General features: G+C 36.2%; 1 protein-coding gene across 2 annotated transcripts; it reads left to right on the forward strand.

Annotated features, from left to right (window-relative positions):
• The first annotated feature begins 1,757 nt into the window (after positions 1-1,757).
• On the forward strand, positions 1,758-8,488 carry LOC121967391 (probable inactive purple acid phosphatase 16). Of its 2 annotated transcripts, none has more exons than XR_006107757.1 (5): positions 1,758-2,194; positions 3,170-3,394; positions 3,716-3,992; positions 4,061-4,330; positions 8,113-8,224. XR_006107757.1 is itself a non-coding variant. In XM_042517571.1 (5 exons), the coding sequence occupies exons 1-5, from the start codon at positions 1,918-1,920 to the stop codon at positions 8,323-8,325; spliced, it is 1,167 nt and encodes a 388-aa protein (XP_042373505.1). In that variant the 5' UTR covers positions 1,763-1,917; the 3' UTR covers positions 8,326-8,488. The 2 variants fall into 2 exon arrangements, 1 of the variants encoding a protein (XP_042373505.1); XM_042517571.1 differs by having other exon boundaries at positions 1,763-2,194; positions 4,061-4,235; positions 8,113-8,488.
• The last annotated feature ends 2,484 nt before the right edge of the window (positions 8,489-10,972 follow it).

Below are 10,972 nucleotides of genomic sequence, written 5' to 3' on the forward strand. Positions count from 1 at the left end.
TTTTTTTTAAATGATACTCAATTAGATGTAAAATATACTGAATTTTCTTCACTATCGATGAACACATTTTTGGGGTAGTCACTAAAATAGATTGAATTCTTTTTGAACGTAGGAAACTCCTTAGTTGAGAGGAATAATAACTGGTTTATGCCCAAAAACATAGCTCAATTGTCTAATTCTTTTACTTTATGCATTTAACTCTCTTGTAGTTCCACCCAAAACAGGTGGAGACGTGGAGTATCTTCTACATCTATCGTTTTAAAAATTTAAAATTAGTTGATTCTCATTTCACGATAGATCGAATAAGAGATTGAACTATCTCCCCCGCTACTAGCAATACCTCACCAATGCATTCCACCGAATGCACGTTAAAAATTAAATATGATGTATGCGCTTGGTTACAGTTAGAAGGAATTGAGATCCAGTAGCTACAAAAAATCACATCTAACAAATGAGGCGCCTTTCACATCGATCCATCATGGTTCCCCCGGGGCACGTGACCGCCAACGACTTCATTAGAAGAAAATCTGAAGTCATGGGCTCACTCATTTTAACAACAAATACAAAGTAGAAATCAAAATAGATACATAAATAACCATGTAAATCATAGATATATCATTGAGCAAAAGAAAATGTTTTTTTTTTAGAAAAAAATGTATACATTACAGTAGTAGCAATGGATCAGATATTCTCTTTTAGTGATTCTACAAAATTACTAGTCATAACATTTTTTTATTGAGAATTATGTCAAAGTATCATATATATTCATGTATATTCATGATAATACAGCAAATCGAAGAACACCAATAGTAGGTAAACAGGTGCTAACTACAGAAGACACAAAATCACAACAAAATTCTCTTTAGGATGTAAAAAAAACAGCTCTTCTCCTGCACCGAAAAAAAGTTCGTTACTCATGAATACAGATGAGTAAAAGATTGGCTAAATCCAATTAACGGATCAAATTGATAGAAGTTAAAAGTTGGGTTTGATTAATTCAAAATTTTAATATTTTTTAAAAATATTTATTATTTTGGTTTAATAAATTTGATCTCAATTTTAAAATTTTTAATTCAATTAAATTAAATTCAGCTATAATTCCGAATAGGAATTGAAAGTTTAAAATTTTCCCTCCTCGTGTTCTATCTAATAAAAAATTCAATTATTTTAGTTTTGGACTTATGATTTAAATGATTTATTTGAATTATAGTTGATCATTATAGGGAGGATTTTTTTTATTAATTTTATCAAAATTCAAATCCTTATCTTATAATAGTAACTCTGTCTCATACTAATCAACTCAATTTTACCCCGAGGACAATAGTATTTTAAACCTATGGTAGCTAAGGTAATCCACTAACAATATTTTACACCTAGATCCATTGTTAAAAAAAATATTTTTTATATTAATCAACCATTTACTTGGAATCAAATTTTTCCTACCCATTTTTTAATAAATTATTATTTCCAATAAAAAAATTATAGATTCTGTTATATATATATATATATTTCATATGATTTATGGTGCTCACCATTTATTTTTTTTTAAGGGAGATCAATTAATAAACAATTGAGTATTTTTAAAAAACATATATATGGATTGATGAGTACGTAGATAAGATTTTTTATTTTGATGCGACAATAATCTGACGCATACAAAATATTAAAAAAAAAACACTTTTAGATTTATATGCCGTTGATACATTAATTGAACATTAGTCCATCACCAATTCAGCAAGCAACTAATTTGCTTATAAATACGAAGAAGATATATTCCCGGCACTTCGTTTCCCAACAAATATTATTAATACGGCGACGGCAAGCATTCTTCAAGGAATATTCTGTTATTCTACTTGTTGGCGAAGCGACATGTAGTCGCCGTGGAGCGTCTGATTTCGCTGCCGGCGGCTATACTGGATGGGGCGAGCTCACCCTTCCATCGCCTTCCTCCTCCTCCTCTTCATCTGCTTCCTGGTGAGCACTCTTGTCGCCTTGTCCGACAGCCGGCGCCAGGATCCGCTTCTCCCCCTTCCGAACGCGAATCCGCTCCGGTTCTCTGCTGACGGATCGCCCTTCAAGATCGCGCTCTTCGCCGATCTCCACTATGGCGAGAACGCGTGGACCGACTGGGGCCCCGCGCAGGACGATGGCTCCGATCGAGTCATGTCGGCGGTGCTCGACGCGGAGGATCCAGGTCATAGATCTAATAGTTCTTCACAGTAAACGTCTTAATATTAACCGTTCATAGAATGCAGTCTTCACATAAGCTTGCTTTTTAGCATGCCTCCATTCTCAAGAAAGAGGTATGAGTACTGTGTTTGGGCATTGTGTGATTCACCCAAATATTATAGCTTCAATTGCGTTGATATAAAGCCAATGTACCTTTTGCTGATTTCTCAGTTTTCTGAAACGAATGGAAATGAGCAAATTTGACAAGCGGGAGAGGGAAGAAAAGGAACTTTTTTTGTTTAATAGGATTTATGATTATTGTCAAGCTCACTAGAGAAGCTTATTATCCGATGGCCAAATGAAAAGAAAGAAAAGTAGAAGAGGGTAAGCTAAAAGAAAAACAATTAAAGTTGGTAGAGAAGATTGAAGTGGTCAAGGGAAGAGGAAGAGAATTACATTGATATATGGAAACTGGAATGATAAAATTTAGCATCATCTTATAATTCTGTATATTGAAGTTTTGCAAAATTTAAATTTGAAGATGATGGATTTATTTGTGCAATAGTTGGCTGCTATGGTGCTTGATAGCAACTTCCAATATATTCTGTGAAATGAAGATAAATATTGTCATTTTAGTTTGGACTTTCGAGTGTGGTGTTTTGTGATTCATAGTTATGTCAATATATTGTTTCTCAAAACTTATTGTTAAAGTTTTGTGTGTGTACTTTGTGCACAAACTGTTCTGATTTCATGAGCTTTGATAACCTCTTCTATTTTTTTTTATTTATAGTAATCGTTTTTCTGTTAAACCTTCCTGATATATATATATATATACACACACACACAAACACACACACAACTTTGTGCCTAATATGTACATGCTTTGGCTTTCCATTCAGCTCCAGTATTTATTGAAGCTGAATGAAAAACTCTGCTCTACTCTCCTCGTATTTGTGGGGTTGATCATCATTTATGAAGTTTCAAATTTCCTTAATTGCAGACTTTGTGATCTATTTGGGGGATGTTATTACTGCAAACAACCTACCAATTACTAATGCATCCTTGTATTGGGATAGAGCTCTTTCTTTAACAAGAAACAAAGGGAAACCTTGGTCTACTGTGTTTGGCAATCATGATGATGCTCTATTTGAGTGGCCATCTGAGTGGTTTTCAGCCACCGGTATTCCGCAGGTCAATTGTCCATCAGCAAATGTGCCATTTTCAGGTAAAACGGGCCAAAAAGTTTTCATACGTTTTCATATTTACTGACACGCTTTTATCTTAAGTTAATTCATTTAACAGTACTAGCAAAATTTATACACATGATCTTCAAATAATTTAATATCGTAGATAATTTTTTTGCATAACATAGTCAAAATTTATTTGCATGAATGTAGTATCTAAATTCAGGATTCTTCCAACATCTGTGAAATTTTTTTCCATTAACGATTACAAAAGTTTATCTCAAAGTGTCTGTAGATTGAGTGAAATATGGGAAGATAGTTTTTACTGGAAGCATATTAATGATGCATGCCATGTCGTGCAGGAGATACTGATTGCAGTTTCAAGGGAACAACAAGAATCGAGTTGATCAGTACTGAAATTAATAAGAATGTGTTATCTCGTACCACTAGGGGTCCTAACACCCTTTGGCCTAGTGTTTCCAACTATGTATTACAAGTGTCTTCCTACAAAGATCCAATGCTTCCGGTTGTATTTTTCTATTTCCTAGATTCGGGTGGTGGTTCCTACCCAGAAGTTGTATCAAAGGCTCAGGCCAAATGGTTCCAGAGGCAATCGCAGGGGATCAACCCAAATGCCAGGTACATGGCAGAATGCCTTTACTTTAAGTTCTAATATGAATTTGATGCTTGGTAATTTTGATTTGCAGCATTCCGGAGGTTATCTTTTGGCATATACCAAGTAGAGCTTACCAGAAAGTAGCTCCTGTGCCTACTACTCAAATTCATACACCATGTGTTGGTTCCATCAACAAAGAAAAAGTGGCTTCTCAAGAATCAGAATGGGGAATCATGGATATCCTTGTATCAAGGGCTTCTGTTAAGGTACCAAAACATCACATACAGTAGGTCTCAATGCATTAAAGGGCAGCTTGGTGCACGAAGCTCCCGCTATGCGGGGTCCCGGGGAAGGATCCATTGTACGCAGTCTTACCTTGTTTTTTTTTGCAAGAGTCTATTTCCAGGATTCCAACCCGTGACCTTTTGGTCAATGGCTAGGTCTCAATGCATTACTAATGTTTTTTTTTTAAAAAAAAATTATTTTTGTGATTTCCATTAAAGGAAACTTTTACTAAGCTAAAAGGAAAATTCTAAATTTGTCATGCTTTATGAATCTAAGTGAAGCAATATGCACCTAGCAAGATATAAAATGCTTAGACTGGGGTGTGTAGTCACAAGAAAAGATGAAATGAAAAAAATACTTACATTTGATAGCTGATCCTACCTGACACACTCAAGTAAATCTCCGGCAGTGGAGAATGAAGGAGAAAATGAACATTAGTTTAGGGTTTTTTCCCTAGTTTGTGTCCATATCTTCTGTGAACTACAGCTTGTCGTCCGGAGTTGATGACGATTTGGAGACGGGAGTGGTATGGAGCAGAGAATGGAATGGAGCCGAGAATGGGCTAGAGTTGGGGCAACATAGAGCCGAGAGTGGTTTGGAATCAGGAACGATGCGGAGCTGAGGCGGCACGGAGCTCGGGGGATCGACCTTTTGCCAACTTTGACCACAACCCACAAGACAATTGACTTCTCCTTAACCACGTGGCACCTATGATTATCTCCGTATCAATAGTTATTAATAGGTCATTGAATAGGGAAAAGCAACTTGAGATGGTATCAAATGTTGATAAGTTTGGCCCCCACGGGCTAGCATAGTTCGTTGTACAAAAGGTAATTACGCTTATCCCAGACATCCTTCACAACCCATCCCAAAGTTATGGGAAGGGAAGTAAATCACGGGGGTCAGCTTATACCTGACCATCAAGTTGGCCAAGGGTGGGAGGGATTTTTTTTTTTGAGGGCATACGTCCGTCGGGAATTGATCCATTGCCCTATTGTAGCATAGTTCATACTTGCATGTGGTGTTGCTGCAATAGATCATGGGGTTGATTCCAGCGTGTGTGAAATGTATCGCGGGTCACTTGACCGTCCCATGCAAAGGGCCACTGTGTTGGGCGAAGCCCCCTTGATTTACCTCCCTTCCAGATCTCATGGGGCAGTCCTGAAGGGCCTTCGAGTGAGGGTTATCACCTTTTGGTGCAAATGTTGATAAGTTTGCCCACCCCCCTCCCCCAGCAATGGTGCAGCGGTAGGGTGCCTTCTCAGTTTCCTAAGAATCTAAAGATAAGTCTCAGTTTCAGTGAATGAACAGATGAATTTCATTTAATGGGTGATGGGTTGCCCGCTACAAGCACTTCCCAATTTATCTTGGTGGCTAGTGGAAGACTTCTGTGGGGTTGAACTTGTCACCCTAGGATTAGTTGCCGTAAATTGAATATCTGGTGTCAACTAAAAACAAATATTAACAAGTTAAAACTATTAGAGTGAAGATCTACTGGGTAGAGGAAGATACAAGAAACTATTAGTGAATGTATACAAATTATTTAGTTGATCTGAACTACTAGTGATATAGCTGAATAATTCATGTAAAGAAAATATTCTATAAATTTCATAAAGAATAATTATATGGATTATGAAATCGAAACGAAAATACTAAACATATTTAATTATTTATAGATAACTAATTTTACACCAAAAGCAGAAGCACTTAGGTGGCGTTTAGTTTAGGGGTTTAGGAATGAGAGAATGAATTCATTTCCAAACTTTGTGTTTGGTTAATAGGAATGAAATTAAAATTTTGGAATAAAAATAAAAAAACTTGAGTATTGATGAAACTCACCTCCTCCCTTGGGTTTTGATGGGAATGAGAATGAAAATAAGTTTTGGATGAAAATACTCTTAATATATTTGTTCAATTTTTCTTTTATATTACTTTCTCTCTCCTTATTCTCAATCGTCTACTTTCTCTCTCCTCATTTTATCATCAAACTTTCTCTTTCCTCAATCTCCCCATCATACACTTTTTCCTCATTTTCTCATCACACATTCTCTCTCTTTATTATCTCCTATCATACTTTCTCTCATCACACTTTCTCTCTCCTTATCCTCTTTCATCATGCCTCTCTCCCACAGGTCATCCGAGTTGGTATGTGGTGAGATGCTTGCCACATGAGGTTGCGGGGTCGAAACTCAGGGTAGTCGGGGCGTAAATCCCCGGTCCTTGTGCAACTCACCCCACCTGCCACATGCTCGCTCAGGATGCTGTGATTTACCTCCCTCGTGATGGCCTTGAGTCGGGTGTGGCGGGGGGCGAGCGATTTCGCCTTTTGCCACATGCTTCTCTCCCATCACACTATCTTTCGTCATTTTTTCTCGTCACACTTTCTTTCTTATCATACTTTTTTCTTCTCAATCTCTCCTATCACACACTCTCTACTCATTTTCTCTCATCACACTTTCTCTCTCTTCATTCTCTCACATCATACTTTCTCTCTCATCATATTTCCTCTCTCCTCATCCTCTTTCCTTAATCTCTCCCATCATACACTCTTTCTCCTTATTTTTTCTCATTACACTCTCTTTTTTCATTATCTCCCATTACACATTCTCTCTCCTTATTCTCTCTTATCATGCTTTCTCTCACATGCTCGCTCGGATGCTACGATTTACCTCCCTCGTAATGGCCTTGGGTCGGGTACGACGAGGGCGCTGGGGGCGAGCGTTTCACCTTTTTTGCCACAATGCTTTCTCTCATATCACACTATCTTTCGTCATTTTTTCTCATCACTTTTTTTTCTCTCATCATATTCTCTCTGTTCAATATCTCCCATCACATACTCTCTTTCCTTGTTTTCTCTCATCACACTTTTTCTCTCTTTATTCTCTCTCATCATACTTTCTCTCTCATCACATTTTCTCTCTCCTCATCCTCTCTCATCATGTTCTTTCTCATCACATGAGGTGTCGGGACGGTCTAGTGGCTAGCGCATGAGGTGTTGCCACCATGAGGTCTGGGGTTCGAATCTCGGCAAAGCCGAGGTAAATGACTCCCTTATATGCTAGTCATTATTCGAAAGGCTAGTAGTCACCCGTGATTTACTTCCTCGTGTTGGCCCTGGGACGGGTTGGCGGGGGCGTTGGGGGCAAACGTATTCGTCTTTTGCCACCATGTTCTTTCCCATCACGCTAGCCAATTGCACCATGTTCGCGTTTTGCTACCATGTTCTTTCCCATTACTTATTTACCTCCTTCGTGTTGGCCCTGGGACGAGTTGACAAGGGTACTGGGGCGAGTGTAGTCGCCTTTTGCCACCATGTTCTTTTCTATCACTTTCTCTCACATCTAATTGTTTTTCTTATTTTCCTCTAAGGGTAAAAAAGAAAATTTTGGTTTATTCCGATAGAAAATATTTAACTAATCAAACATTATTATTAAGAATGATATTCATGCTCATACTCATTCCCATTCCATAATACTATGATTCTCATTCCCATTTTGATTTATAAAAAAGAACCAAACGCCACCTTAGCCTATATATCCCGCCCTAGTTTGACGATGACGACAACTAAAATAGAGTCATAGAAAAAATAATTAATTATGTTAAGTAGCGTCGAATCTGAAGCTACCAAAACAGAGTCATAAACTGCATCATGTTTGGTAGAGGTAAGAGTGATGTTTTACTTGCGTCTAATGATACGTTAGAAATCTAAAATAAATGAATCTATATTTCATTTGCCTAATGATATTTATAAATTTAAAAGAAATGAATCTCTATTATTAGTTTGTGTGTGACTACTAGCAAATGACTTTCTTGTTTCATATTGGGGTCTTTGTTTAATTTCTATTCACCATCTTGCAGGCAGTTTTTGCTGGCCACAACCATGGATTGGACTGGTGCTGCCCTTACAATAGTCTTTGGTTGTGCTTTGCTCGCCACACTGGTTATGGAGGATACGGCAATTGGCCAAGAGGATCAAGGATCATTTCAATAGATGAACAGCCATTCTCGATCACTTCTTGGATACGAATGGAGGATGGAACTGAACACAGCCATGTTGTCTTGACCCCTTAAATTGCTAGGGTAATTGCTTGTTTAAGGAGAAAGTAACTAATGTTGGTTATTATCTTTGATTGGTGGATTTAATTATAAGTTATGTATATGAGTACAAATCGAATATATTAAAGTGATGTAACTTAGACTTATTTGGTTTTGGTTATTGAATGTAGATTTTATATGTGTAGAACTTCTAATCCCGTATTTATTATCATCTATGAGCTGATAATAGATGTCTACTATATATAGGGTTGACTCCCAAGAGTTTTCAATCATGTTCCTTCTCATATTTGTTTATGTATTTTTTTTTTATGTCATATTCTCGATGAAATTAAGATCCATACTCATATGTTTCTAATTCTTATTTCGGTTGTCTAGAATTCATGCGATTTAGATTTTTACAAGAATTAAGGTTCTGTTTCATTATTTTCGTTGGTAATAAAATTTAAGTTTTTTGTCGATTTATTATTTGCGTGTTATATCAAGTTTTCCTAGTTAATATAAATTTTTTATCATCGAAAATCATATAAGAGAAAACTAGAATAGATTTATTTTTTGAGTTTTTTGTATTTCTACGAAGAATACGAAGAATGACGAAAATCATCAATCACTATTTAACTTAATTTTAGATAAAATTATGATTCAATTAATTACTTTGATCGAGCAATTGATTATATAATCTAAAATTTTAAATAAAAATAATTGAAATTCAATCAATTAGTAATTTTAAACTTATGACTATATTAATTATTAATTTATTAAAATTATTTTCTTCGATTGGGATTCCTTTTGTTTCGATTAACTTTTTTTTATCGATTAATATTTTTTTTCATAATTGGTTAAGTTAACTTAATGAAAACAAATCCTTTTATTTCTAATAGTATGTTTATTGTTTCATTAAAAAAAAAAAAAAAAAAGACTGTTTCACGTGCCATGTTTCAACGTGAACAAAAATACATTAAATTTTTTAATACATCAGTTAATCAAGAAATTAAATAGGGTTAAATAATATGATTTAATTATAGAACTAAATGAAGTTTTTAGAAAAAGTTCTATATATACTCATGTAGGACAGAACACTTTCAAATCAATTGAGGTAATTGATTGGACGATACCAATCACTACTATAGGATATCAATTAATTAATAAATTTAATTTTATGTTATTAAGGTTGATTAAGTAATTTTTGTTTGAATTAAATTTTTAGAGTTTTCTTAGATCTATCTATATAATGTACTACTAAGTTGAACTAATGTGTCGTCCCAAAGGAAGACACCTTAGATAGGTTTAGTGTATTTTGTGTTGTTAGACGTATATTTATGTTAAGAGGAATCGGCCTAAAGGAAGGTTACTTTTATGCTAGATATATGCACAAGGTAGCTTACAACTATGGAACAAAATATTATTTTGCTCAGATCATGCACAAAATATGTTGGCTCAAAGGAAGACATATTATGTGGCTAATTGAGGTTGTTGTGAGTTATGAACCAAAATATAACTCATATAAAGTATTATACTATGCGCACAATGGGTCAACCCAAATAAAGACACATTGTGTGGCCAATTAAAGTTTGAGTTATATTAGAGAGTATCACTAACAAATAATGTGTCTTCCTTTCATTATGTTGTACTTAGTATCTCATAAAAAGTCCATTTTATGTATTTAAAATATTTTATTTTATTTGTATAATTTTATATTACTTATATGTTCTTGACTTTAATTAAATCATGAGTTTAAATAAATTTCTCTATTTAAATTTTCGTGCAATATGTAACTGTCAGCATTAATAACATCCCAACATTAACTTGTTCAAATTTTACTGAATGGAAAGAATGCGTGACTGTAGCCTTAGGTGTTAGATCGAGAAGCGCTAGGGGGGGGGGGGGAGAGAATAGCGCTCGTGACTATTTTTTTTCAATTTAAAACGTATCAAGTAAAACACAGCGGAAATTAATAAAAGATGTAAAATATTGAACAAAATAATAATTAAATAATAGGGTTATTTGATAAATAATCTTATTGGATTTTTCGAAAATTTTTAGAAATTTTATGAGAATTAATTGGAGCTCGTATGATGAAATTAAGGGGATAAATTTGTAGACTTGGTAAAAGTCGTTTAGATATCCCAATTAAGTTAGGAGTTGATTGATTAAATTAACCTAAAGTTAGTTAATTAAAGTATAGGTATAAAAATATAACCTAGGTTCCTTTGCTTTCCATTCATGCCGATTTTCCCCATCTCTCCCGAGCTCGCGACGCAGCCTCCGCCCATCTCTCCCTCTCGCGATCCACTGCACTCCAGCCGGTAATTTCCTTTCCCCTCTCGAGTTTCCGGACGCCGCCGGTCTCCTCACGCGAGCGAGCCACAGCCGCCGGCCTCTCCTTCTCTCTCGAGCCACACTGCCGGCTCTCCTCCTAACGCAGGCACCACAGGTCGCCGTCCTTGTGCCCTAGCATTGAAGGCGCAGAGCCGCCGCACGGAGAAGCGCCGATCCGCCCCCTTCGGTCACGAGCTAGAAGAGGTCCCTCTTCGAGTTTCCTTGCGCCATCACATACGCCGTAGGACTCAGATTCTGCCCTCCTCTCTGCCCTAGCACCGACCGCCCGATCCACTGCCACCTCCGGCCGCGACGAGGGCTAGCCAGTAAGTACCCTCTTCTATGA

Source organism: Zingiber officinale, chromosome 3B, assembly GCF_018446385.1.
Source record: "Zingiber officinale cultivar Zhangliang chromosome 3B, Zo_v1.1, whole genome shotgun sequence".
Lineage (NCBI taxonomy): Eukaryota > Viridiplantae > Streptophyta > Magnoliopsida > Zingiberales > Zingiberaceae > Zingiber > Zingiber officinale.

Bases quoted from the DNA above. Each gene is read 5' to 3' on its own strand.
- LOC121967391 (XM_042517571.1), top strand. From the start codon at position 1,918: ATGGGGCGAGCTCACCCTTCCATCGCCTTCCTCCTCCTCCTCTTCATC. The intron at 2,195-3,169 runs GTCATAGATCTA...CCTTAATTGCAG, and splicing joins GCTCGACGCGGAGGATCCAG to ACTTTGTGATCTATTTGGGG. The intron at 3,395-3,715 runs GTAAAACGGGCC...CATGTCGTGCAG, and splicing joins AGCAAATGTGCCATTTTCAG to GAGATACTGATTGCAGTTTC.